The sequence below is a fragment of the Galeopterus variegatus genome, unplaced genomic scaffold (genome assembly GCF_000696425.1).
Source record: "Galeopterus variegatus unplaced genomic scaffold, G_variegatus-3.0.2 Scaffold2812, whole genome shotgun sequence".
NCBI classification, from domain to species: domain Eukaryota; kingdom Metazoa; phylum Chordata; class Mammalia; order Dermoptera; family Cynocephalidae; genus Galeopterus; species Galeopterus variegatus.
Window position 1 is genome coordinate 190,792 of NW_007728923.1, and position 27,921 is coordinate 218,712.

Here is a 27,921-nt window from a genome sequence, read left to right on the forward strand (position 1 = left end):
CAGACCGGCTCCCGCTCACTGGCTGAGCGAGGTGTGGGCGCAACACCGAGGGTTGCGATCCCGTTGCAGGTCCCGGTCCGGTGCAGGCGCGACACTGAGGGTTGCGATCCGTTGCCGGACACGAAAAAAGACAAAAAGGGAAAAAAAAAAAAAAGAACACTGACCACAGACCACCCACATGCGTGTGGTGCTTCCTTCACCCTGAACCAAAGCTGTGAATAATAAGCCCAAGCCTTTAGCCTCTTGGCCTTTTAAAAGTTAGCAAATGCTGCCCAGCTTGGCTGGGCTAGTGTGACGTGGGTGGGCAAGGGACGCAGGAAGGGAAACTCAAGGCCCATGATTCTGCCTGAAGTGCCTCTCGCTCCCCCATCTGCGAATTCTGAGGCCATCGGAGGCCAGGGTCTCGGCAGGGCTTGTGGTGGACACCAGCCGGCATCTGCTGGTGCCCTGCCCGGCTTCGCACTGCAGGGTCAGTGCCCGCAGCGGGCTCTCGCACACGGTTCACGCACGACCTCTCCCCCCAGGCTCCTGGCCCAGCTGAGCGAAACCGAGGCCGCCTTCGATAAGTTTTGGTCGAAGCATCAGCAGAAACTCGAACAGTGTCTGCAGCTCCGGCATTTCGAGCAGGGTTTCCGGGAGGTGAGTGGCCAGAGCAGGGAGCGGGCCTGAAGGTGGGCACCCGGCACGCGGGCTGCAGGGGCTGGGGTGGCTGGCCGCCTACTCTATACGTGCTCAGTCCCAACATGGAGAGCTGGGTTCTGCGGGTGGCTCGCGCTTAATGCAGAATCACCTTCGAGCCTCACTGCCTGCGAGATTGAGCTGATTTGAGGAACACGTTATACACAGAGGTTATTTAAAACCGGATCGTTGGTATGTGCTTCTGCATTATTTGTGAATTAGTCAGGGAGGCTTTGCTGTCCTTCGTGTTCATCTGTATGCTCTTTTATTCAACGTGCCCTTATCGTGTGCCTGGCACAGAGCCCCGGGCATACCAAGTAAGACAACAGTCCCCCCTTGGGCTCAGTATGACAAGGACTGATCAGTAGTGAAGCCCCCGCATTGTATGAAATCGTAGAGAAGGCCCGCTCCGCGGGAGCCTGTCACCTCTTCTTGCAGAGTAGACGGAGGCCTCCTGTGGATCTGGCCTGTGCTGGACCACATGCACCCCGTGGAGCAACCCTTCTCCTGTCTCCAGGAGAACTCTAGTCGAGATGGGGAAAAAGCAATATCGTCAAGTTCAAAGATAACAAAATTGGCACAAGACAGCGTGTGAGCGCCAGGGAAGCAGCACCCAGGAACGGTTCTCAGGAGACCAAGGCTTTCAGCACGGCTCCCTGTCCCCGTGCCCCAGGGAGCACTGAGGCGGTGCTCCTGGGAAAAGGAGACTTTGGCTCAGCAGCATTCTCCGAGCACCCTGAGGTGGGCCCGGTGCTTGGTCAGCACGAGGTGACCAAGTCTCCCTGCTGCAGACCAGAGGTCAAGCCCCACCTCAGCGGTGCGAAGGGGCCACGTGGCTGTGGTGGGAACAGCACAGCGCAGAGTCATGTGGAGAGAGTGGTAACTTGCAACTTATTTCTGAGGGGACTGAGAGAAGCTTTTCAGAGAGGGGACATTTTTGAATTAACCTTTGTATTTAGAGATTATCGTAGATTCATATGCAGTCGTGAGAAACAGCACAGAGATCCCGTGTCCTCACCCGGTTTCCCCAGTGGTACCAGCTTGCCCTCCCCGTGCCCCTCGTCAGTCTCAGCGACCACTGACCTGTTCTCTCTGCTGCGCTTTTGCCATTTCTAGAATGTTACGTGCGTGGGATCGTGCAGTAGTTAACCCTCTGGGATTGGCTCCTTTCACTGAGATAGTTCTCTGAACACTTGCCCAGGCTGTTGTAGCGAGCGGCATCCCGTGGTGCAGGTGTGCCACAGTGTAACTTTTCACCTGCTGAAGGTCATCTGGGTCGCTTCCAGGTTTTTGCTGTTACAGATCAAGCTATTAAAAATATTTATGTGCAGATTTTTGGGTGAAGTTAAGTTTTTACTTCTCTGAGATTAATGGTCAGAGTGCGATCGTAGGGTCACATAGTAGTTACATACTTAGTTGTTTAAGAAAGCACCAGACTGTTTCCAGAGTGGCTGTGAATTTAACATTCCCGCAGCAGTGTTTGAGTGATCTCGCGTGCCCACGTCCCACAGCATTTGGAGTTGGGACTATTTTTATCCTATACACACGTCTGGACCGGTGTGCACGGCGTCTCACGGTGGCTCTGTTCTGCATTTCCCTGATGGGCTCACCTGCCCTCGGTGCAGCCTCGTTGTGTCCTGCCCACTTTCTAACTGGATTGTTTGGTTTTGTGGGCTTTGTTACTGTTAAGTTTGTTTGAGGGTTCTCTATACACTGCAGATATTAGTCCTTTGTCAGATGCCTGGTTTGCGAGTATTTTCCCCCAGTCTGTAGCTTGTCTTTTCCTCCTTAACAGGGATCTTCACAGAGCGAAAGTTTTTAATTTTGATGAAGTCCCATTTATCGTTTTTCCTTTTGAGGATCAGACCTTTGCTCCTAGATCCTAGATATGTTCCCCTGAGCTTTTTTTCCTAAATTTTTATAGTTTTACATTTACATCCGTGATGCATTTTTAGTTAATTTTTGGACAAGGCATGAGAATTAGATCGCGGTTCCTTTTTTTTATCTCTGGATGCCCAGTTGCTCTGGCATGATATGTTGAAAGGCTGTCTTTCCTCCACCCGATTTCTTTCCCACTGTTGTCACACTCAGCTGGGCATATCTTTGTGGGTCTATTTCCAGGGGTTGTCTACTCTTTCCCGTCGATCCGTGTGTCTGTTCCCCTGTCCACACCGCAAGGTCTTGGTTACCGTTGTTGTCTGATAAGCCTCCAGATCAGTCGACTGCTTCCTCCTGCTTTATTCCTCTTTTTCAAAATTGTCTCAGCTATTCCAGTTCCTTTGCCTTTCCATATAAATTTGAAAATAATCTTGTCTATATCTACAAAAAATTTTGCTTTTTGAGAAGAATTGTGTGAAACCCGTGTTTTGTGGAGAATCCACCTCTTTACCATGTTGGGTCTTCCAGTCAGGGGACATGCTGTGCTCACCATTTACGTAGATTTTCTTAGGTTTTCTCCCAGTGTTGCATAGTTTTTGTCGTGCAAGTTCAGTACGTGTTTTGTTTGATTCACATTTAAGTATCTCATTTTTTAAGAAATTGTAAGTGGTATTGTATTTTTAATTTTGGTGTCCATGTATCCATTGCTATATATAGAAATGCCATTGGTTTTTGAGTACGTCTTATCTCCTGCGACCTTACCGAACACACTTGTTCTGGGAGTTTTTTTGTAGAGTCCTTGGGATTTTCTACATAGACAATCATGTCACGTGCAAATAAGGACGGTTTGATTTCTTCCTTTTTGACTGTATGCCTTTTATTTTTTTATTTTTATTTTTTTATTTTATCCCTCCTTATTGCACTGTCTGGAGCTTCCACAACTTGAACAAGAGTGGTGAGACTGGACATCCTTGCCTTGTTCCCAATCTTAGGGAAAACGTTTAGTGTTTTGCCATCAGGTGTGATGTTAGTTGTAGGTTTTTGTAGATGCTCTTTATGAAGTTGAGAAAGTTTCCCTCTAGTCCTATTTTTCTGAGAGTTTTTTAAATTACATTAGATGTTTAATTATGCTTTTTCCAGATTGATTGAAATAAGTATGCAATTTTCCTACTTTAATCTGTGGATATGGTGAATTATATTGATTAGCTTTCAAATACTGAATCAGCCTTGCATCCCAGAAATAAAACCCGCTTTGTCATGGTGTGTAATTCTTTTTATATATTGCTGAATTATATTTGATAATATCATATTAAGAGTTTTTGCATCTATATTCATGGAGAGATATTGGTCTGTAGTTTTCTTTTTTCTTTCTTTCTTTTTTTTTTTAACTGTTTTTTATTTGGTTTTGGTGTCAGGCAATATCAGCTTCATAAAGTGAATTGGGAATGTTCCTACTCTTCTGTTTTCTGAAAGAGATTGTATAAATTGGTGTTAATTCTTCTTTAGACATTTTGTAGATACTCTAGTAAAATCATCTGGGCCTGGGGATTTCTTTTGGAGGGACTTCTAAAATTATGAATTCAGTGTTCTTAACAATGATAAGGCTATTCAAATTATCTGTTTCACATTGCGTGAGATGTGGTAGTGCGTGTTTTTCTAGGAACTGGTCCACTCCGCTGAAGTTGTAAGATTTATGTGTGTGGAGCTGTTTATAGTATTCTTTTTGATCTTTTTGAGGCCTGCTGGGTCTACAGTGATATTCCCTGTTCCATTTATGATATAGGTCATTTGTGTCTTCTCTGTTTGTCTTGCTAAAGATTTATCCCTCTCCATCTTTTCAGATAACCAGCTCTTTGTGTCATCAGTTTTCACCATTGTTTTTATATTCAATCTAAATCTAATCTTTGCTCTTTATTATTTATTTTTAGTGATTACTTTGGGTTTATTTTAGTTTTTCTTTTTCAAGGTTCTAAATAATTACATTATTTATTTGAGACTATTCCTCTTTTCTAATGTACATATTTAATGGACATGCTATAAATTTCCCTCTTACCTCTGCCTTAGCTGTGTATCACAAATTTTGATCTGCTGTATTTTCATTTTCATTTAGTTCAATTTTTTAAAATTTCCCTTGAAACTTCTTCTTTGACCCAGGGACTATTTAGAAGTATGTTGTTTGGTTTCCAAGTGTTCAGAGATTTTTCTTATCTTTCTGTTCTTGATTTCTAGTTTGATAATTGTGATTACAAAACATACTCTGTATGATTTCAATTTTTAAGGTTTCTTATGGCCCAGGTTATGTTCTTAGCATATGTTCTTGGTATATGTTCCTCAGGTGCTTAAAAATAATTTTTATTCTGCCGATGTTAGGTAGAGTGTTCTATAAATTTCAGTTGGATCCTGTTGGCTGATGGTACTGAGTTCTATATCGTAGCTGGTTTCTGTCTATTTGGTCTACAGTTGAGAGGGTTGTTGAAGCCTCCAATTATAAATATGAATTTGTCTATTTCTCTTTTCAGTTCTATCAGGTTTTGCTTCATATGTTTTGCAGCTCTGTTGTTTGGAGCATACACATTGCTGTGTTTTCTTTTATTGTTATGTAATGCCCTTCCTGTCTCTGATAATTTTCTTTGCTCCAAAGTCTACCTCACCTGATTTAATACAGCCTCTCCTGCTTTCCTCTGATTAAGCTTACATAATATATTTTCCCATCCTTTTACCTTCATCCTTCCTATACTGTGTATATTTGAGGTGAGTTTCTTGCACACAACATATGTTGGGTCATGTTTTTTAATCCACTCTGCCATGCTCTTTTAATTGGTGTATTAGACCACTTACACTTAATGTAATTATTGCTACATTAGGGCTTAAGTCTGCCATTTTATTTTATGTTTGTTCTGTTTTTTCCTTTCTCTGTTTTATTTTCCTGCCTTTCTGTGGTTACTTGAACATTTTTCAGAATTCTATTTTCATTTATCTATAGTTGTCTTTGGATTTATCTCATTGTATAGCTTTTTTAGTTGTTGCTCTGAGAATTACCTTATATTTTGATACATAATGTACATAAAATATTGGGTACAAAGGGAAGTAAGTTTTTCATACTTCATTTACTCTCCTCCCTTTATAATATAATTGTCTTAAATTGTCTTTGAACACATCAGCGTTATAATTTTGCTTCAACTATGAAACACAATTTTAAAAACTCAGAAGGAGAAGGGAAGCCCATGTATTACCCACATTTTTACTTTCTGTGACCTTTCTTCTAGACTGACATTCCAAGACTACTGCTTTTATCTTTAACTTTCCTTTCTGTTCAGAAAACTTATTTTGGTCATTCAGTTAAGGTAGGTCTATTAGCTATGTGGAGCTTAGATCTGCAAAAAGAACCTGACCCCTCCCGATGGCATTGAGTTTAATTAATAAGGACTCAACTTGGGAGAAAAATTCAACATCATCTTCAGATGTCTGCCTGTGGCTAAGAAATCCTCGAAGCCGGCTCCACTAGTGCCTGAGGTCAAATGAAGAAATCCCAAGTTTAATCTGCAAGGAATGTGGGCCCCAAATTTTCTCATGTTCTCCCTCTACCCCCCAGTGACCCAGCAAGCACAACCAGGTGATCCGTGTGAGCTTCCTGCTCTGTCTCTTGGCATGTGGCTCAGGGAGCCCCAGGGGCTGGGTGCCCTGCCCAGAAGGGGTTTTCAAACATCCTCCTCCCCTCATGCTGCAGGTGTTGGCAGACCTCAGCATCACCCTTACACAGCCCTTTCCTGTGGCCTGCTGTGGACCAGAGCTGGTCTGGGCCCTGGACAGATGAATCCTGGTCCTTGTGAAGCTTCTGTTCTAGTGGAGGTGTTGGGGTTGGGGGGCAGACCCCAAGGAGGTAAAGTAAAGTTGGACAAGGTGACCAGTGCATCTGTGCCAGGAGGAAAATAAGGCAGCATGTTGGGATAGAGAGGTGGAGGTGTTCCCAAGGTGGGTTCCCAGAAACCCTTTCTAGAGGTGGTTGTGCGTCCACATGTCTGGACTGGTCATGGGCAGTGTGCAGAGGGACCAGCCTTGCATGTCAGCTACCTCCAGGATGGGCAAGGGTCGCCCTCCTGCCCTCGATTGCAGGTGTCTGAGCCATGACCCCAGGAGGCATTGGGATGCTTGTGTACATGCTCATTATCAAGATGATTTGTAATAACAAAAATCAAATGCCTTTTTACGTAGAGGGATTAGCTGTTACTTATTTTTAAAGTCACTTATATGAAACCCTTTGTCTTCCTGCCAATGCCAGTAACAGTAGATGCTAGAAGTGAGAGCCAGCTGGAATATGAGCTGCGGGGCTCTCCTGGCCACTGCAGAGATGCAGCAGGAGTGACAGCCACTGTCTTTTCAGCATCCACATGTCCCGTGCTGCTGTGGATGAGCTGAGGCCAGAGAAGCGAGTGCCCAGCTGGCCGGGCCATGTGGGGCCAGCACTGTCCCCGCTCCGCTGGAGACGGCCCTGGCTCAGCGCCTGGCTGCCTGCATTTCCTCGCCCTCCTGCCTGGGCTTCCCCCTCCCTGCACCACTCTGGTGCGCCTCCTCTCCTTCGGGGGTGGCGTTCTGAGATGGGCTCTCCTCTGTTCCAGGTCAAAGCTGCCTTGGACACGGTCTCCCAGAAGATAGCGACCTTCACGGACGTGGGCAACAGCCTGGCGCATGCGGAGCACCTGCTGAGGGACCTCGCCACCTTTGAGGAGAAATCCAATGTAAGGACAAGGATGTGGATTGGTGTGGGCAGGAGGCGGCATTCAGGCAGTCGCAGCAGAAGTCCCAGCCCCCCAGGGATGTCCCCAGCAGGGTGGACGGGCCACTGCTCTGCCCACCCTATGGCAGCCGCCCCAACAGAGGCAGGCGTGGGCAGCAGCTCCTTGTCATAAATCCCGTCATCCTTCGATTTTCAAAAAATGATGCTTCTTTGGGGTCGGGTCACTGCAAACAGGCAATGCTTCTGTTTGCACATCCCAGCCTCCAGAAGCGTTTGCCCCGAAATAGCATCAGGGATTAGGTGGCATTTCAGTCGACCGTCGCCGGAAACAAGGAAAGGTGAGCCTGACGGTGTCCCGGGGGTGGCTGTGTCCCGCAGGCAGCCGTGCAGAGGGCCTGCGCCCTGTCACAGGAAGGCGAGCAGCTCATCGACAGCAAGCACTACGCCGTGGACTCCATCCTCCCCAAGTGCGAGGAGCTGCGGCACCTCTGCGACCAGTTCGCGGCTGAGGTCGGCAGGAGGAGGGGGCTGCTCAGCAAGTCCCTGGAGCTGCACGGCCTCTTGGAGACGGTAGGCCTGCCAGGATCGCTGCCCACCCAGCCCCCGGCCACGCCCATGACCCGTGACCCTCGTCACTGGGGTGAATCAGATTCGTGGATGGAAAAGTGGCCTCACGCCTACTTTCTGAATTCCTCTTTCTTATGGGCTAGAGTGTTACATCCTGGTAGAATCGTCTGTTTTCTAGGACTCACTTGCCACAGTAATTCCTCTAAGAGGACCCAAATCTTACACCCTAGTTAATTCCACTGCATGTTCCCAGCCTCTCCTCTGTCTGAGCCGAGTCGCATCCCAGGGCGTACTTGGCACTGGAGAGCTCTGTGTTCCTTTGGACACAGGGGCAGAAGTGTGATGTCCCAGCGCTTTAGATAGTCCCCACAATATAACAGTCAACAGATCACTCATTAGACAGTAAACAGGACATTGCGGCAGCGTAGGCTTAGAAAAGATGCGCAACGTGCAGCTTCTAACGGTGTCCTTCCTGCCTCTACTGTGCTCCGCATTTCCAGTCCATGAAGTGGTGTGATGCAGGGATCTACCTGCTGGCCTCGCAGCCCGTGGACAAATGCCAGTCCCAGGACGGCGCGGAGGCGGCCCTCCAGGAAATCGAGAGGTTTTTGGAGACCGGTGCAGAAAATAAGATCCAGGAGCTCAGTAAAATTTACAAGGAATATGAATCCATCATGAACCAGGACCTCATGGTAATGCTGACCCTGGCTCTCCATCTGCATCTGCTGTGCCCGGTGGCAGGGATTACTTTGCGCTATGTTTGAAAGAATTATTTACGAGTAGCTAATGGCGTTTTAGAGAAATGTGGAGTTGAGAGGTGACCGAGCGCAGCCTTGCTTCCAGTACAGAGATTATCTCAGGCCCCCCTTGCAAGGTGGCCACCGGCCTCCACCGAACACTCCCTGCGGTGGGGCGCGCTCTTCTCGATGCCGTGTCTTGGGCCCTGGTTACGCCACAGCACCTGGTCATGGAAACTGGGCTCCTTCCAGCTCCACGCTAGCCACCCTACTTCCACCCTGGTGGCCCTCCAGTTATCTGGAGAAGGTGACCAGCTCCGTGCATCAAGCTGACCTATCTCCAGGCCCACCACCCCTCGTTCCTGGGTGGGCTTCAGACCCCTCCCCATCCATGGCAACCAGAGCCGGGCGCAGAGCCGCGCAGTATCGACAGACAGTGTCATGAGCATTGAAAACAGAGGTTGTGTGTGGCACAGTGCACCCTGTGCAGGACTGTGCTGCTTCAGGTGACTAACAGACACTTGTGTGACGTCTCACTCGCGCTGTCCTTTCAGGAACACGTGCAGAAGGTCTTTCAGAAGCAGGAGAGCATGGAGGAGATGTTTCACCGCAGACAGGCCAGCCTGAAGAAGCTGGCCGCCAAGCAGACGCGGCCTGTGCAGCCGGTGGCCCCCAGGCCGGAGGCACTCACAAAGTCACCTTGCCCCTCCCCAGGTACGCGTGGCCACCCGGGGCCCTGGCCTCGGGAGCTTGGTGCTTGTGAGGGAGCCACACGTGGGGTCTCTCCTGCCACGGCCTCTCCTGCCTGCCACATGGGCCCTGGCCAGTTCAGGGCCTCCCTCTATTCTTGTAATAACGTTTGTCAGGGCACAGCCGTGCTTGCTCACTTGGGTCTTGTCTGAGCTGCTTTTGTGCGTGACAGCAGAGCCGAGGAGTTTCAGCCAAGCCTGTGTGGCCCACAAAACTGGAAATTTTGGCTCACCATTGAGGAACTTACTTCTGGTTTCCCCTGACTCCAGTCACCCCCAGCCCATGCTCAATGCTGTTGCAGAACAGCCTTCTTCACGCACCCCAGACCTGCCCCAGAGCCTTCCTGGACTCTCCCCAAACCAGCCCTTCGCCAAGGCCATGCCAGGGCTGTGCCGTTTCTCGGGGACCCTGTCCTGTCCCCTCCCTGTCTCAAAACCCACCTTCTTTCCCACCCTCGCTGGGTTTTCTCACAGGAAACCACGAGGTGAGTGGGCTTGGGAGCGTCTCCTGCTATCTGCTGCAGGACTTGGCGGCTGCGGGTCCTAAATCCCCGGGGGCCCCGCGAGCTGGGCGCCGGCCGTCCCGTGGGTCATCCTCTGTGGCCATGGAGCCGCGCCCCTGTGGGAATGTGCTGTGGCCCCCACATCGGAGCCCGCAGGCGGCACCCCGCCCTTCCCCGCCCCTCGCCCCGTGTCCCCGTGTCCCCGCTTCGTTCCCTCCATGCTGTCCTCCCTCCTCCCGGGCCCGTGCTTCTTGCTCTGAGCGGAACACAGCGCACTGTGGGTGCACGTCTCTCTCCGGCTCTGAGATGCGCAGCGAACGCCTCCTTCTCTGCTTCTTCCACACCAGGCGTCCGGCGAGGGTCTGAGAACCCCAGCGCCGAGGGCAGCGCGCTCCGGAGAGGCCCCTACAGGAGGGCCAAGGTGAGGACCCTGCATGCCCGCCCTGGCCGTTCCCGGCCTGCAGCCCGGTGGGGCCGCACACCTGTCCCCGGCGGGAGCAGGGTCAGGCTCTGGGCCTTGAGGGCAGTCCTGGAGGCCACTCCTTCCCATCACACGTGACGCTCCACTCTCCCCTCCCCAGAGTGAGATGAGTGAGAACCGGCAGGGCCGGAGCAGCTCCACGGGGGACGAGGAGGAGAGCCTGGCCGTCCTGCGCAGGTGAGTGGGCTGCTCTTCCCGCCACGCGAGCGGCTCTGCGCTCGGATGCGCCAGGGGACCCACCCAGACCCCAGCCTGTGGCTGCGGGGGTCTGGATGCGGGTAGATGGCGTACGCGAGCGGCTCTGCGCTCGGATGCGCCAGGGGACCCACCCAGACCCCAGCCTGTGGCTGCGGGTGTCTGGATGCGGGTAGATGGCGTCCACTCCAACACCCAAGGCGGGAAAGGAGCTGGTGTCCTGGGGTCCGCGGAGCGGACACACGTGTGTGTATTGTGGGATGTGCGAAAACAGAATGTGCACATCTGTTCGGAATCACCGTTTCTGAAATGAAGAGAAAATCAGCTTTTCCTTAGAAAAGTCTCATTTTGTCCCTGAGTGCTCAGGAGGGGGCTTGGGTGATTTCAAATGGCCCCGTTCTCCCTGTCCCAAGCCCCAGGGCGAGAAGCCCCTGGAGTGACACAGAACTCGGAGACCCCAGGCTCACACCCTCCAGCCCTGGGATCGGCACAGTCAGGGCCAGTCCTTGCTGGACTCCGCCCTCTCGTCCCTCGAGAGGGTCCCTGCAGCCTTTGTGGACCCTCCCCTGGCGATTGCATAATCTCTCACGATCCTCCTCTCCACCCGCCCCCCTCTCTGCCCACCCACCTGGTGGGGGTCTCTTCCCACACACCTGAGCTGTTTCCGTGACCCCTCACACCTGCCCAGGGCGTCTCGCACAACCCGCTCCTTCCCGGGAGCGGTGGGCACAGAAACTCTGGGCTTGATGGGGCCCCCCTTCCGATGGCCCTCCTGGGCGCCGCCGCTCTCCCCGTAGGGAGCTGGGCCGCTCCCCGCCTCACACATGTGCCTACACGTTGAACACACCTGCACATCGCTGCCTTCTTGCCTTTACACACCTGAGACCTGTGCTCAGATGCGCCCCATTGAGATCACGCCGTCCCTTGACGTCAGCTCAGTTCCTGTGCCTGAAGCCTTCACTGACGACATCCTCCACCTCGTTTTCGCATCGTGCTCTGTGCCAGGTGGTGGCATGCACCTCACCCACCCCCTTATGGAGACAGATGAGCTGCATGGTGGTCCTGGACATTTGGCCACCAGAACTATGGCGTGGGACTGCAGGGCACAGACACCTCGAGGTCACACACACGTGGTTTAGTTCATCGTCCTGGTCCCCGCAGCACCCAGCACACAACAGCTTGATAAACACGGCCGGGTCAGTCTTGGAGTGCAGGGAGGGGAATGACTGAGGGGAGCCGCAAGGGACAGTGTCTCCAGCTGCCAACACAGTTCTCCGTGTGCCACCGTCACTAACAGGAAGCACCGTCTGCTGCAGCCGCCACCGGCCACCGGTGGCTACTGGGCATGAGAAATGTGGCCCGCACAACTCAGCCACTGAATGTTTTATTTGAATGCCTGGGCGCGGCTGTGGCCGCGGTGGCGGACGGCGCGGTTCTGGAGCCCTGTGACCCCCCGCCCTGGTCTGGGCAGTGCAGAGTCGGTGGACAACAGCAGCTCCTCTCCCTTCTCCACCTCTGAGAGGACGGACCGGACTGGCCCGGGGCTGGGAGGTGTAGAATGCCCCGAGGCGCAGGGAGGCAGCACCCTCAGGACAGCGACGTGAGCACTGATGCACGTGCACAGCCAGCCGCCTGGGCGTCGCCCTCAGGACCGTCTCTGCTTCTGATGTTTCCACCGGATGCCTCGTGCTCGGCCCCCTCCTTCCCCTGTGATCGTCCTAACTCCGAGGTTAAGACTGGAGGACGGGCTTCCCCGCGCACGCTAGCCAGCAGGTGTGCCAGGCAGCTTGCGCTCTGTGTCCCCAGCGAGCACGGCCACGTCTCTCCGGCAGCTTCCGAGGAAAGAGCAAAATCTGCAATTAGAATAAGCTGAGGTCAGGGATGAGGTCAGGTCCTGTCGCCTCTGGCTCCTAATGGAATGTATCAAAACAGAAGGGGGAAGAGTGCGCTGTCAAGAAGCTTCCGGATGCAGGGGGCAGCAAGCATAGCCCTGAGGACTGCGGGGCAGCAGACGCCTCACACGGTTCAACTCGAGATGTGAGGGGGTCCCCGGCCCCTTTCCTCCCCTGCCTCCTTGTTCAAAGGCAGGAGCGTGGGCACTCTGAGCTGCATGCCCAAGGCTCTTCAGGTGCTGGCAGTTGTTTAGAATCGACCCTGCTCAGTAATCTCCACCCAGAGCAATCCCCTTGGTTTTCTGTATTGGTTTTGTGTATTAAAATAGGCAGGGTGATTGTAGGCCATGAAAAGGGGTCCTCTTCTATGAAGCAGATCTGAGCAGCTGATGTGCAAGCCCTCCGCCTTCTGGGACGCCACCACGTGCCGGGACGGGTACCTCCGCAGGTCGTTGCTGCACACCTGCTCTGTGCAAGGGAGCGGGCACAGGCAGCGGGCAGCTGAAGTGAGGCCTGGACCGTGGCTGGGGAGCAGAGGAAGGCTCTGGGGAGGCACGGGATGGGGTGTCAGGGGGTCTTCCTGGTGGAAGAGACTCAGGTGGCTCATCAAGGAAGCGGGACCAATCCGAAGGGGACGGCTGACTCGCACCGTGCTGAGGGATGGGGCCAAGTTTGCGCAGATGGGAGGTGGGTCAGGGAATCCACTCCGGGCAGGCCTCGGATGCCGGCCTGGTCACAGGGGAGGTGAGCTGGTCACAGTCTGCGGGTGCCTGGGGTCGGGGAAGTGGGCCCGGAGGACACCCAGCCTTGGACTTGTCTTCCCCTCGTGCTGCGTGGGCCACTCGCAGCTTCTCTGCCCACAAATGAGACGGTGCTGAGTCCCTCCGGCCCTGACGTGTCATTGCTCTCCGTGTGCACCACTTGCAGGCATGTGATGAACGAGCTCCTGGACACGGAGCGGGCCTATGTGGAGGAGCTGCTGTGTGTCCTGGAGGTGAGGCTGGACGCGGGCGGGGTGGGCATCTGTGGGGCTCACCCGCACCCCATGCAGCTTCGTTTTAAAACTGCCACTTGGACACAGGTGTTTGTGTCCACCGAAAAGTGTGTGAAAGAACATTCGTGGAGGAGCTGCTGTGTGTCCTGGAGGTGAGGCTGGACGCGGGCGGGGTGGGCATCTGTGGGGCTCACCCGCACCCCATGCAGCTTCATTTTAAAACTGCCACTTGGACACAGGTGTTTGTGTCCACCGAAAAGTGTGTGAAAGAACATTCGTAGCAGCTTTGCCCATAGCAGCCCCATGCTGGGAGCAGTCCTGACGTCCCCAGTAGCACAGGGGACAGAGTGCTTAGTGGCTCTGCACAGGGACAGACATTCGCAGCAACCAGGAAGTGCAGCTGATTGCCAAAGAGGTTCCAGCCTCACAGGCATAATGACCCGCGAACGCACACGCTTCTGTGTGTGGAAAGTTCCAGAACAAGCAGAACCGGTCGTGGGTGGGAGGTCAGGATGGGGGTACCTTCAGGTGAGTCATTGCCTGGGAGGGGCACGGGGGCCTTCTGAGTCACTCCATGTCTTGATGCGGGTGTTGGTTACACGTTTGATTCACCGCGGTGTGCACACAGGATCTGTGCCGCGCATGTCACCTGTGCCTGAATAGGAAAAGGTTAGAAAGGGAACAGGACGGAGCCCCCACCCCACTGACAGTGTTCGCAACTCACTCTATTCAGTGCATGCGGGTCCAGTGGATAAATGTGAGTGGATCCGCCTTTCAAAGCCAGGGCGGCCACCAGGCAGGGCGTCCTCGCTGACCTTGCCCCTCTCTGCAGGGCTACGCTGCGGAGATGGAGAACCCACTGATGGCGCATCTCATTTCCACGGGCCTTCAGCACAAGAAGGACATCTTATTTGGAAATATGGAGGAGATCTATCACTTTCATAACAGGTGGGTCCTAACCGGCTGGCGTTCTCACCCGTCTCTCACTCCTGCGGAGCTGCCTGCAGGGGCTGGGACCGGGAGAGCCTCTCGGGGTGAACACACAGGCTTGGGCACCCACTGCATGCCCAGGGCATCTCCGAGCGCCTCGAGGCACCTTGCCCTGTGACTAGTGCCAGGAGCTGGATTATAGATGAGCCCCTGCTGTGAGGACAGACCCCAAGTCCCCATGTCACCTGCTCTGTGGTGTGAAGAGATCGGAGCAGCCCTGCCTTCATGTCCCCCTTCTCATCTGGCCGGGCAAGTGGAAGCCAGATGTCTGGAGGCCACTGCACTTAGCCAGGCCTGTTTTGTTCCCAAGCCTGTTCCTGAAAAGGGTGGCAGGGCTGACGCCCTGTCCTCACCGCTCTCCTTGCTGAGCGTGAGGGTCTCATTTTTCTTGAGAGAGACGTGCAGGCTGGTGGGCTGAGGTGGCTCCTCCAAGGCCCTGCTTCACTGTTTTGTTGCCATCTTTGAGACGGTCTGTGGAGCTCTGCGAGGAACCCGCAGGCCTGTGAAAGTTCCCTTAGGCAGGCGGCACACACCTGTGTGTCCTGAGAAGAAGCCAGGCTTGTGTGGACCAGTGCACAGCGCCCGTGGGGATGGGGGACCTGGGCACTGTGTCTCACCCTGACATTAGCGTCCCCCACCCGCTGTTTACACAGGAGGCGCAGGTCTGCCGGCGCCTTCCCTTCCGCAAGGTTGCACAGGACCTTGGGAGTGCAAAGACCCTCAGCACCCTCCTGGTGCCCCGTGGGGTCTCGCCCCGTCCTTGCTCAGGCCCCCCAGGGGACAAGTACGAGTCAGGAGTTCAGAGGCGAAGCCGCTCAGTAGCCTGGGGACGCTGCTGCGTGGGGACCTACATCAGTTTGCAGAAAAGCCAGGGAGCCACAGCCAGCCGTGGTGCGGGGCCTCCAGAGCCGTCCCTGCCCGCGGCCTTCAGAAGCAGTGCGGGGACCCAGGGACCCCTGTCACCACGCACTCACTTGAATTGTCCAGAGCAAAGCAAAGGAGTCTTCAAACAAATAACCTGCTGCTTTGTTATGGGTGTCGTCTGATTCCGGTGTTTCTTCCTACGACTTAATGAAAACCTTCTCTGTCTAGGATCTTCCTGAGGGAGCTCGAAAGCTACATAGACTGCCCAGAGCTGGTCGGAAGGTGCTTTCTAGAGAGGGTATGTCTTTCTTTGAATGTATACTTCGTCACGACTTACTTCTTAAAATTACTGAATAATAATGACTTTCAACTCTCCAGCAAGTTCTCATTCTAACCAACTGGAACTACAGAGCACCAGTGTCCCCAGTCTGGCTGAAATGATGTGATATTTTTCAGTACAGACAAAAGAATAGAATTTTTTAATCCCAGTAACTGGTTCGAAAAAGAGAAAAACTATGAAACCCAAGCTTTGAGGCACGCTGCAGTGACACAGTGCCCCAGTGGTGTGTGCGAGCCTTTCGCAGCAAGTGGTGAGTGCGAGCCTTTCGCAGCGGTGTGTGGTTCAGCTTGTGTCTGGGCTTGTCCTGCCCAGTCTCCCGCACGTACTGGATGGCACTGGACAGGTCACTCCAGCTCTCAGAGCCTCCCTTTTCTCCTCTTTAAGAAAGCACCCACCTGCCTCCTCCACAGGGCGGTGGAACCGTCAGCCAGAGCGAGGGGTTGTGGAAAAGCTTGGGGCGCACGGGCCGTGTTGCTGGCTTAGCAATACGGGGATGGTAGCTAACAAACAGCAGTGGAATTAAAGAACTGGAGGCTGGGACTCTTCAGCCAAAAGGCAGCAGGAAGAAAGAGGGAAACGCACGTTTCGTCTCAGTGCTATCTGAGAACTGGGGCGGGCGAATCCTTCCGTGGGCCAGTGGTTCTCAAAGTGAGGCTCCCCGGCCAGCATCAGCCGGGTCAGAGCCTCTGGCGAGGGGCGATCTGTGTTGGGAGGAGCCCGCCAGTGATCTGAAGCTTGCTGAAATTTGGGCACCACTGCTGTAGGTAAAGCTCTGGAAATTCTTTCTTAGAAAGTAGAAAGTGTGAATTGGTTCTGCATATGTTATTATCAGCCTGTTATTCCAATGACAAAAAGCCAGCTATATTGAGCTGAATTTTTAACAATGATAGAGGGATTAGGCTTAAGCCCTGAGAAGTGAACTTCTGGTGCAACTGCATTTCACACTGGGCTCGGTCTTTTTTTTTTACAAAATAACTTGTGTAATTTGCAAAACTGCCAGAGAAAACCCTGGAAGTTCAATTAAACAAACAAATGAAGAGATGACCCTATAAACCACCTTTGAGAGAAGCCATCACAGCTCCACACCTGTGTTCTGGCAAGCTTGGCAGGGATGGTGCGTGGACCGCGAGGTCTTTGTTCATAAAATCAGGCCTTCCTGGAGGAGCTGGGGAGTGGGCACAGCCCTCAGGGCCATGAGATAAGGACAGAAGCCGCGTGTCACCAGGGAGGTGATCATACCGCGGTGTCTTTCCCTCCTGGGTGCAGATGGAGGATTTCCAGATCTACGAGAAGTACTGCCAGAACAAGCCCCGGTCTGAGAGCCTGTGGAGGCAGTGTTCCGACTGTCCGTTTTTCCAGGTATGCTCTGGGCCCTTCTGCAGACACAATTTCCTTTACTAGCTGACTCTTAAATGAAGGCTAGTGAAAATCGTCTACAGCGAAGGCTTTGCGATTGGTTCCAGGAATGCCAGAAGAAGCTGGACCACAAGCTGAGTCTGGACTCCTACCTGCTGAAGCCTGTGCAGAGAATAACCAAGTACCAGCTGCTGCTCAAGGTGAGGCCCCAGGGCATCAGGTGTGGGCTTCCCGGGACCAGCGGGGGAGTGCGTGGCGCGTGCCTGCTGGTGTCCTTTCCTCTGGGCCTGTGACAGCCATGCGAGGAGCTGCCTAGCCTCCGCAGGGTCTGTCCTTGGGGCCTGCTCAGGTCTGCGTTTCTGGGAAAGAGCTGGCCGTTCTCAAAGGGTGTGGGAGGGATGTTCGTGTGTAAGTGGGTCCTGTGTCGCCCATGCCCCCCGCCCCCAGGAAATGCTCAAGTACAGCAAGAACTGCACAGGCGCCGAGGACCTGCAGGAGGCACTGAGCTCCATCCTGGGCATCCTGAAGGCCGTGAACGACTCCATGCACCTCATCGCCATCACAGGCTACGATGTAAGTGCTGGGCACCAGCGCCGCCAGCCGTTCTCCTGTCTTAGTCTTGCACAATATGCTACCTAGCTGGCTCCACGGGGGGTCTAACGGGCAGGTGGGGGAGGCCCCAAACACGCTGCAGGGCTGCCAGAGCTCTGCTGTGGATCCATCACTGGGACCCGGTGAAAGCCCAGGTTCTGGGTCACTGAGTCTGCAGCCCAGGCGGGGCTTGTGGCTATGGAGGAAACCAGGTGTGCCCCTGGAGGGCTCGGTGCCCCCAGCAGGGGTGCAGTCCAGACTTCTGCACTCCCTGCCCGCCCCTGCTCTCGAGGATCGTGGAGGACAGTTGTGGCCGTCTGTTTTCTGTGATGTGGTTTGTGGGCTGGTGACTTAGACAGTGACTGTAAAAGACAGGTTTCTACCTTCTCCCTTGTAGGCCCCTGGCAGGTGAACTTATTAATTTTTCTGCTTCTCTGTCCAACCATTCCGCACCCATCCTCGGTTTTTTTTTCGATTAACAGGCGACTTCTTTTAGCAGTTGTAGATTTATAAAAAAAATTGAGTGTGAAGCAGAGTTCCACGTGTGCCTCCCCCGCCCCATTACTAACATCCCGTGCGCCTGTGGTCCTGCTACAACTGATGAGCCGACAGCGACACGGTCCTGTTAACTTGGGTGCACAGTTTACGTGGGTTTGCCCTGGGTGCTGCGCGTTCTGTGGTTTTGAACAGTGACTGCATCCACATTACAGTATCCTGCCCGTCCCTGCCACCCCCCAGCCCCGATCTTTCACTGTCTGCGTGGCTCTGCCTTTTCCAGAACGTCCTATAGCTGGAAGCAGGCAGCACATGGCCTTTCCCAGGGCTTTTCCCTCAGCGGGGGCGCTGCACGTCACCCGTGGAGGATGCACGCCCGCGCTGTCCTGCGTTGCAGGGGAACCTCGGCGACCTGGGAAAGCTGCTGATGCAGGGCTCCTTCAGCGTCTGGACGGACCACAAGAAGGGCCACACCAAGGTGAAGGAGCTGGCCAGGTTCAAGCCCATGCAGCGGCACCTGTTCCTGCACGAGAAGGCCGTGCTCTTCTGCAAGAAAAGGGAGGAGAACGGGGAGGGGTACGAGAAGGCGCCGTCCTATAGCTACAAGCAGTCCCTGAACGTAAGTGAGGCTCGGTCGGCGGGAGGCAGGAGCACCCGCCACGCGGCCCCGCTGCATCCACGGGCTGCATCGGTCGGGGGGGCCCGCCAGCCTCGGCCCCCGCCCCAAGAACGCAGCGTCTTTTTAAATGAGGAGGCGGTGGCGTGTGCGCGTTGACACCGGCTCCCGGCTCTGTGCTTGCCAGATGACTGCCGTGGGCATCACGGAGAACGTGAAGGGCGACGCGAGGAAGTTCGAGATCTGGTACAACGCAAGAGAGGAGGTCTACATCATCCAGGTGGGCCCTCGCCTGTCCCCGGGCCAGGCGGGAGGGGTCGTGGGGCCTCTCGGGATCACCCACAAGAGGCCTCCAGTGACAGCTGGTGTCTGGAGTCTTCCGTGAAGTCTCGTCACCTGGAGGCCAGGAGCAGCTGCTGTTCATTTCGGGGCTGCCTCGGGCCGTTGTTAAGTGAGCCGGACCCAGGGTGAAATCCAGGGAGAAGTATAAATGGGGGTGCCAGAGTGTGCCCCAGGGAAGCGGGCTCACACCCCGCAGTCTCTGCACACAGTACAGGATAGGGCTGGTGTGCACTGAGACCTGACTCTCTTCTGGGGTGTGTGGCCTGTGCCCGTCCCCCTCCCACTAATGAGGGTGGGGCTGGGGGAAGCTGTGATGTGGGCTTGGGGCTGGCATCCCTTCCATGTGCCCACGGCAAGCCCCCGAGTGCCCTGTGGAGGACTAAGCCCCACACAGGGGCGCCTTTCAGAATGTTGACGCTTTTGGCAGCAGTGGCAGTCCCACAGTGGCCACAGCATCCAGGCTGAACGTGCTCTCAGTCCTGCCACCCAGGCCATTGGGCCCATGGAGCTGGAGCGAGGACCTGGGCCCGGTGGCAACCCCAGGAGCTGCGGCACTCAGCACCTCAGAGCCTGGCTGCCAGCGGGTGGGAGCCTCTGCCCCGGCCCGGGGCCTCGCACTATGAGGGCCTCATGCTGTGGGGCAGGGTGGCTGCCGCTGGCCCTAGTTCCTGCTCCTGCTCCAGCACCCCTCGCCCTGCAGTTTAGAGTCTGTTTATGGGCTTCAGACTCGCCATTGTCCTTGTCACCTAAAACAATGTCAATCAGAACCACTGCCCAGAGAAACTTGCTCTTCTCGAGGGTTTGTTTGTGCCCATGGAGCATTCCCCAGGGAGCCAAGCGTCAGCGATGGTGCAGAGGAACTGGCCTCGTGGGTGGCCGGCTGGCTGGGCACCCGGCACCGGGCCCTGGCCCTTCTCCGTCAGTTCCGTGCCGTGGGGCGCAGAGTCCTGCAGCCAGGGGACGTGCCTGCCTTCTTTTCTTTTCTCTTCTTGTCTCTCCCGTGCACTGATGTTATTATTGGTTCCAAGATTGTCCTTGGAAGTTCCAAGAGTAAAATATCAAAGCGTGCTTCGTTAGAGAACTGAGCCCTTACCTCTCGGCATCTCTTTGGGGAGAACAGGCGCCAACTCCTGAAATTAAAGCCGCGTGGGTGAATGAAATTCGGAAAGTGCTGACCAGCCAGCTGCAGGCTTGCAGAGGTGGGCCAACGATGATTTTCTCTTAGCCTTTGCTCCAGCATGTTTTTATGCATGTTCAAAGCAACCACAAAATCCTCCACTGTGTAAGATGCCTTAGCATCTAGAAGTAAAGATGCTGGATACAAGCTGCAGGCCGAGCACGGTGTGTGTCCCCTTCCCTCCCCACAGAAGCCAGCCAGCACAGGGCGCTGGAGCAGTCCCAGAGCCTGCCCCTGCCCACGTCACCCAGCACCAGGTGAGACTGCTGTGCCACAGAGTTCCCTCGGCCTCTGCGCCGGAATCTCCTTGTGGTTGGGATTGTGGAGTTTGCCCCAAGGCCCCTGAGGTGCCTGTCGTCTGGGAATCGCAGGCTGGTGGGTGGACTTCAAGGACGTACATCTCAACCCCACTCCCAGGCAGCGGCCAGCTCAGTCTCTCGTGTTTTCCCATCTGTGGGGAGTTTCTCTTTGCGATCAGCACATGTCATGGGCTCTCCTAGATGAGGGCTGAGCATTTCAGTGTCCGGGCACCTCGGCAGGGACCCCGGGTTTTGGAGACTCAAACCAGCACGCGTGTGCACGTGCCAGACACTGGCCTTGACAGTAGCTTCACTGTGTCTCTTCTGCCCTTATTTTTCCTGTATTTTATTATTCAGGGGTTTTTTTTTTCTGTTTCTTATATAAGCCACCTTTAATCATTCAGGGAACAGGATAAGACCTAAATAATTAATCTACAGAACAGTAGTTTTAAAAGAGAAGCATCCCCCCCCCCAAAAAAAAAAACAAACCCTGTACTTAGCAGCTGGGAAGGTGGTTTTCCCTTCTCCTTCGGTTCTGTTTGGCTTTGCCCTGAGGGCTCAGCCTCTGAAGCGACACACTGCGCTGCCTGAGGACCGGCTGGGGGCTCGGGGATGCCTGCGCCACGGTCCTCCGAGAGTCTTGAAAAACTAACCTGCCAGCGTGCTGTCTTTTTTTGTGTGCCTGATGTCAACAGTCCCTCAAGGGGGAACACAAGGAGCGTCAAGAAGCTGGAAGAAAGGAAAATGGACCCCCTGAGCCTGGAGGGATACATCAGCTCTGCATCCTTGCCAAAGCCCCCCGAAAAGGGCAAAGGTGGGTGTCTGCAGTGACCGGGCCTCAGCTGCTCTGACAGCTGCTCACACGTGTTCGTTAATGACAGCAGCTTCCCGCGGCACAAAGAAGGCCACAGAGTCCAGGTCCCTTCTCCCTACCCACCACCAGGATGCTGCGTGCCCCCAGCTCTGGCCCGTGTGACCTCCCACGGAGCCAGACAGCTGGGGCCGCCAACACCCTCTGCGTTTGTCTCTCTCTTCCTTCGTAGATGACGCCGTCACTAGCTCTACCTCAGAAAGCTCTGCGCTTTCCAGAAAGCGCTTTACCCTGCAGGGCTTTGCTAACCTCAAGGGTCAGAAAGGTAAAGAGAGGCAGTGGCCTGAGCTCCACCCCCACCAGTGTCCCTCGCCGTGGTGCCATGTCTGTCGTGCATTGTGTGTGACCATTCGTGTGCATGGTCTCGGGGGCTCACGCCACCTCCATCACAAGCACAGGCCATGCCACACCATCTCCCACCACGTTGCTCACCCACTGGCGCTCACGCGTCTGCTGCAGACACCCAGGGTTAGCTTTCAGGAGTGCCTCTTCTTTGAAAAAGTGAAGGCAAGCTTTTCCAGCGGAGGCTTGATCAGAGACACAGCTGTCCTTTGCTATTCTTGTCCCATCCCAGCACCCGCCTCCCCCGCCGCCCTCCCTCCACCTGTTCCTGCTTTTCCCTGTTAGTTCCTGCAGGGCGTTCGCCTGTCTAGCTGCAGTCACTCTATGCCGGAGTGCTGGGTGCGATGCCAGATGGCTTCTGGGGCAATGGCTAGTGAACGGGCTGACGAGGCACCGCCTCCGACTGGGATTTCTAATAGCAGATCCCCTCCGAGTGTCAGCCCTGGAGTGCCAGCAGGCCTGTGGCGGCCCTGCCCACTGCTCAAAGCCTGGGTTGCTGAGGCTGCTTCTCACTGGCCAGAGAGTGGTCCAGAAAATGGGGGGTGTTTTCCAATTTACAAAATATTTTTAAGTTGTCCTCAGACTTGAAAGAAAGAAAGAAAGAAACTGCACATGCTGGCACTACACACTCTGCTAATGCAGAGCTGAGAAACGGCCTGCAGACGGCCCCTGACATGATGCCTCTGCTCGCCAGAGCCGAGCGCCCCTCAGCCCCAGCTCCCCGACTCCCCCGGGCCTCTCCTTGCGCCCGTGAGAGCCGCGGCCACGTCCACTCTGCTCACGACAGTGGCCCTGGCATCTGTGGAAAGCCCGTCGGTGTCTGTGCTCCGCCCTCTGCCTGCGGCTCCTCACGCGCCCCCTCCTGTTGTATCTTTCCCTCTCCCTCCTCTTACAGCTTCTCCCACCAGTCCCGACAAAAAAGCTAAGCGCCTGGAAGTAAAGAGCGACCCCACTCCTTTCGGTGTACGAGGTAGAGTGACTCAGCTTCTGAACCCAGATGACACCTGCTAGGAGCTCTGTCTGTCTGGTGGTCACACGCCACCTAAGACGCAAAACCGCCTCGGTCCTTCCGAGCCAGAAGCAGGTCCCCGGCTTTGCCCAGCACCTTGCTGCTCTGGTGACAGAGCCCGTGAGGTCACCACGCTTCTCGGCTGACTCCTTGGGCCAGATCTGTCCCGAGCCTGCACAACTGCCCTCCTTGTGCCCGCAGGTCGGTTGGGTCGGGTTTTATTGCTCAGTGGCTGTTGTGGGTGCAGGCACCCTGCCCACAGACCCCTAAAGTGCCAGCCCTCCTCCCACTTCACCAGTTTGCGCAACACTTCTGGGTGGAAACAGGGACCGTAGCAGCTGGCGTCATCTGTCCAGCTGCCCCTTCAGAGGGGAGACGTCCAGTCGTACAGACGGGCGGGGTCGAGCTCCGTCTCAGAACTTGGGCCTTCCTGTTTCCTGCCTCCCTCGTGTTCCGAGGATAAAACCCCAGAGACCTCCCCTGGCCAGGGCTGAGGATCTCACGTTCAGGGAAAGGACTTCATGTTTTGAATCTTCCCGAGTTTTCCGAACAATTGCAAAGGTTTCCAAGGGGTATGAGCTGAACCCGTCTCCCTGAGCCCACCTACACTACCCGCAGCTCCCACAGCTCGTTCTGGCCTCCACTCTCCGAGCCCCAGGGGTGCAGAGTACGCAGCCCTCCCACTGCCACTGGACATGAGTTCAGGGCAGGGAGCTGCTGACGTTCTCACGCGCAGGCAGGGGCCTGGCTGCTGCTGCCCAGACCCCAGGTGCCCAGGAGAAAAGAGTCACTGCCCCCTTGACGGTCTTTTGTCCATTAGACGCTTTCTGCTCACGCCGTCCCTGCCGCCCTGCTCCTGCGTCTCAGCCGAGCAGCTTTGCCTCCATGGCGTTCCCTCTGCGAGCAAAGGCAGGGCATGCAACCCGCAGCGTCGCAGAGACTCACGGAGGGTGTGCTGGAGCCAGGCTGCTGCAGGGGACGAGCCACAGGCCTCGCTCGCTGGCCCGTTGCAGATGCTCGTGGGCTTCTGCCCGAGAGGCTCCCTCGGCCCACTTTTTCACTCCATCGATAACATGCAGGACTGTTTTACAGAAAATAGAGGGGACCATGTTCGCACGTCGCTCTGGCCTAATATCTTCTCGTAAAATCCCCCAACATCCCAGAGAGTGATGCCAGCCTGGACTGTGGTCGTCAGGCTTCCAAACGTTCTTGTTGCCTGTCCTATGTGGGCGCCTTCGTGCGGGTGGATTTCGGCCTTGGGCTTCTTGCCTCCCTTGCCCGCGACTCTCACACGGGGACGCCTGGAGCCTGTTAGTGTCCCCCAGAGGCTCCGTCCAGCACAGAGCTGAGCACCAGAGGCCCCGAGCTGCTGCAAGCCTACAAAGCCTTCTCTCCCTGGCATGCCAGGGGGCGGGGTTGCCGAAGGCTCCCCCAGCGCGAAAACAGCCCCTGCTCTGAAGCCAGGGTTTTGTGTAAGGTCTGCTGCCGGACGGGGCGGCCTTCTCGGCCCACAGAGTCGCCACACGGAGCACTTCCATCCCTCTCTTCTCACTGTCCTCAAGCAGACTTTTGGTTCTGTTTGGCCAGAGGCCTGATGTCAGTGCTTCAGAGCGACTGGGAAGCTGGAGAGGCAGAGGACACTGGCAGTCCCTGCGGGCTCTGAAAGGTCGCCTGGGACCCCCCACCCCCACCCCCACCCCACACTCTGTCTTAGCTCCCATGCTGGACTGCAGCTGCGACATGCTCAGAGAAGGGAGGGGCGGGTGGTCCGCAGCTGGAAACTCACAGCCCCCCTTCTCACATAGACACGAGCCTGGTGTGACACCGGCAGGGTCAGCTGCTTCTCCAGCCCCCACAGCCCAGCCCCGGCAAGGAAATGTCTGGGTGGGGTGGGGCCGACCCTGCACAAGGGCTGCTGGCTGACAGGGAACGGGGCCCAGGTTCCCCTTTCTATGGGAACAGAGGTGGCTGCTCATGCCTTGTGGCAGTGGCTTTCTGCTGCCAGCCAACCCACTGTCAGCTGTTAGACCTGGCTTGCTGAGATGGCTTGCCACAGCACAGTCCGGGCTCCACGTGTGTTTGTATGCGCGGCTCGTCTGTGTTCCCTTCACGCACCCAGCACGCTCTGGTGCAGGGAAACGCTTGCTTCCAGCCCCACCATGTGGAACTTGGGACTGGGTGTGTCCAAGCTCCAATCCAACTAGTAGTCCGCCCAATTCCCTGATAGGCCTCTTGTGTTGAAACGTCGGTCGACTCTGTGCCTCGGTGCAGTAGCTGAGCTCCAGGACCACGGGAGTGCAGCTGAGGCTTGTCGCTTTGGTTCTGGCATCTATTGTGTTTATTCAGGAGGATAAGCCTCCCCAAAGGTGGAAATACAGTTGCTGCCCTTTGGGGGTGGTGGCGGGAGTAACACCAGTGAGGGATACATACAAGGGATCTTCAGAAAGTTCGTGGAAAGGTCCACATTATCTTTTAATTCTGTTTTTCCACAAACATCATGAAGTTCCCTTGTATAGCATTAAATCCAAAAAAAGCCTGTCCATCCTCATGTGCTGGCCCAGCAGAGGGGCGCTGGAGCCCTAGACTCGTGACTCAGTGTCCCCGGCTCCACTGCCCAGCGAGGACCACAGCCCTGTTGCTCTGGTGGGCTTCGCAGCTCTCAGTGCGCCTCTGCCATTTCTGCTGGAAACCGTCCTCCAGGCCCGGTGACGGGTGCTGAATGTCACGGCACTGGTGGGAACGACCTCTCTCCAGGGGTGTCTGCTGTAGGGCTCCAGCGGGTGCCGCGGTCGGAAGCAGGGAGGCCGGGCCTTGCAGGGGGACGGGTGCTCTCTGGCCGTGGCCCCGCGGCTGTGTGGGCAGCTGAGGCAGAATGCGCCGGTCCTTGGTAAAGACTTGAGGGGTCCTGCAGAGGAGGAGGACAGGCTCTGCTGGGGGTCCCTCGGCTGCACATTTCAGGGGGTTTGGGGGGACTTACGTAGATCCCACCTCAGACGGCGGTCCTGTCATTAGGGTGATCCTCACTGGAGCCGGTTCCTCTCCTAGGTTGGAGCAAAACATCTCACTCACCAGAGGCCCCTGAGGACGACGGCGGCTGGTCGAGTGCTGAGGAGCCGATTAACTCATCTGATGCCGAGGAGGACGGTGGAGGGGGCCCCAAGAAGCTGGTAACCGTGGCCCCCGGCAGGCGGCTCAAGAGGGAGCTGCCGTTCCCTAGGGAGGAGGGCGTTCTAGAAGATCCACCTGGCCCGGGTCCTAGGGTGCAGCCGCAGCTCCTCCTTTCTCTGGGAGCACTTTCCAGGCACCCCTGCTCCCTGTGGCCCCTCTGCCAGGCCCGCATGTGCTCCTCCCTTAGGGGACAGTCCACACCCCTTAATTACCTGTTACATCAACAGGATGCTCCTACCAAGCTGTCTTGAAGCTGTGCACACACCTCAATCTCATTTTTTTAAAAACTTGAATTTTTTAAAGTATGGATTTGCACTCATCAATATCCTATTTTTTTTTTCCTTTTTGTCTTTTTTCGTGTCCGGCAACGGACTGCAACCCTCAGTGTNCAAGCTGTCTTGAAGCTGTGCACACACCTCAATCTCATTTTTTTAAAAACTTGAATTTTTTTAAGTATGGATTTGCACTCATCAATATCCTATTTTTTTTTTTCCTTTTTGCCTTTTTTCGTGTCCGGCAACGGACTGCAACCCTCAGTGTTGCGCCCGTACCGGACCGGGACCGGCAACGGGATCGCAACCCTCAGTGCCGCGCCCGCCCCTCGCTCAGCCAGTGAGCAGGGACCGGTCTGTATGTGGGATCCGAACCCTTGGCGGGAGCGCCACCGCACTCCCAAGCGGCGCACTGTAGCAGTGCGCCACCGGGCCGGCCCCATCAATATCCTATTTTTAATATTAGGAGCAAGGAAACACTGTTTGCATATTAAATCGTTAGAGGCAGGATTACACCAACGGATGTTTATTGCACGCTCTGTGCTGGGCCTGATTCAAGCCCCAGGGCTGTAGCAGTGAACAGAAACAGTCCAGAGGTTCTGGAAGGGCAGACAGGTGTGGGGCTGGAGGGAGGGCTCGCAGTCCAGAGGAGGCAACCCCCACGCAGGGCCGCGGCTGAGAAGGGCGGCATGGGGATGCAGAGGCTCTGGATCTCATTCTTGGGGACAGAGAGTGATGCTGGCTGCCCTGGGGCTGGCAGGGTAGGAGCAGGGCCCATCCAGGAGCCGGTATGGCACATGCATCACACAGTCAGCCAACTCCACTGTGGACAAAGGTCTCCCACCTTCTCCTGCCCCCAGCCCTGTGACTGGCGATGGCATCCCTCAGTGCCACACTCGGCCGCATGTCCTTACAGCTGCCATGGGAGGCAGGGGGCCCCCTCCCCCCACAGTCTGTAAGGACAGCAGCTTCTGCTTCCCAGTCCACTCTCTGCAACAGAGCTCAGTCCACAGACACTCATTGAGCATCCGTCCTGTGCCCGCGCGCTGTAGGCCCTGGGGATGACGCAGGGAGCAAGATAGACCAGACTCTTCCCTCCCAGGGAGGCAAGAAAAGTAGTGAGACCACAGCCCGAGAGGCGAGGATCACCCAGAGAAGAGGCAGAGCGAGCTGGGTGTGGGGCCGGCCATCAGGGTGGCCCTGCGGAGAACACGGCATCAGAGTCAGACGCAGGAAGGGAAGAGCGTCGGGGCACGGGGACAGCAAGTGCAGAGGCCTGGGGCTGCGGGCATGCTTGGGGGCGGCGGGAGCCTGGGGTGGCAGTGCACAGGGACATGGCGGCGCCTCTGTCCCTTGGCGTGTCCCCGCTAGGTGCCGGGCAGATACACAGTCGTGCTGGACGACGAGAAGGGTGGCCCTGACGCCCTGGTTGTGAGGAGCGGGGACGTGGTGGAGGTGGTCCAGGAGGGCGCCGAGGGCCTCTGGTAAGATGCCCCACGGGTGCCCACCCCTGGGCGCGCCGCGGCCAAGCCCTGACCCCGACCCGGCCCTTGCAGGTACGTCCGGGACCTGAGCACCGGCACGGAGGGCTGGGTGCCAGCCCGCAGCCTGTCAGCGCTGCTCGCCACATCCGGCTCAGCTCAGGGTCTGAGCAGCTCAGGTAAGACCCACCATCTGCTGGCGCCCCGGCCTGCCGAGTCGCACAGCCCAGAGCCCGTGTAGAAGGACGGAGGGCCCCGCGGTGTGCCCAGGACGAGCCGGCGCCCCAGCCGCCTCCACT

The 27,921-nt window shown here is 55.6% G+C and overlaps 1 protein-coding gene across 5 annotated transcripts in view; it reads left to right on the forward strand.

Annotated features, from left to right (window-relative positions):
• The window catches only part of MCF2L (MCF.2 cell line derived transforming sequence-like), a 203,498-nt gene extending 175,635 nt beyond the window's left edge, over positions 1-27,863 (forward strand). For 3 of the 5 annotated variants that reach the window (XM_008583043.1, XM_008583044.1, XM_008583046.1), the window contains 23 exons: positions 525-639; positions 7,173-7,292; positions 7,670-7,861; positions 8,359-8,550; positions 9,150-9,309; positions 10,195-10,268; positions 10,429-10,505; positions 13,343-13,409; positions 14,242-14,357; positions 15,492-15,561; positions 16,870-16,962; positions 17,067-17,159; positions 17,407-17,532; positions 18,443-18,664; positions 18,849-18,941; positions 20,124-20,202; positions 20,371-20,437; positions 21,175-21,293; positions 21,523-21,615; positions 22,588-22,662; positions 25,747-25,868; positions 27,513-27,625; positions 27,698-27,863. In XM_008583043.1, the coding sequence (XP_008581265.1) occupies positions 525-639; positions 7,173-7,292; positions 7,670-7,861; positions 8,359-8,550; positions 9,150-9,309; positions 10,195-10,268; positions 10,429-10,505; positions 13,343-13,409; positions 14,242-14,357; positions 15,492-15,561; positions 16,870-16,962; positions 17,067-17,159; positions 17,407-17,532; positions 18,443-18,664; positions 18,849-18,941; positions 20,124-20,202; positions 20,371-20,437; positions 21,175-21,293; positions 21,523-21,615; positions 22,588-22,662; positions 25,747-25,868; positions 27,513-27,625; positions 27,698-27,863 (2,644 nt within the window). Of the gene's footprint in view, positions 1-524; positions 640-7,172; positions 7,293-7,669; positions 7,862-8,358; positions 8,551-9,149; positions 9,310-10,194; positions 10,269-10,428; positions 10,506-13,342; positions 13,410-14,241; positions 14,358-15,491; positions 15,562-16,869; positions 16,963-17,066; positions 17,160-17,406; positions 17,533-18,442; positions 18,665-18,848; positions 18,942-20,123; positions 20,203-20,370; positions 20,438-21,174; positions 21,294-21,522; positions 21,616-22,587; positions 22,663-25,746; positions 25,869-27,512; positions 27,630-27,697 lie in introns of those variants that run through there. The other 2 variants (XM_008583045.1, XM_008583047.1) reach the window with 2 other exon arrangements.
• Positions 27,864-27,921: the final 58 nt, after the last annotated feature.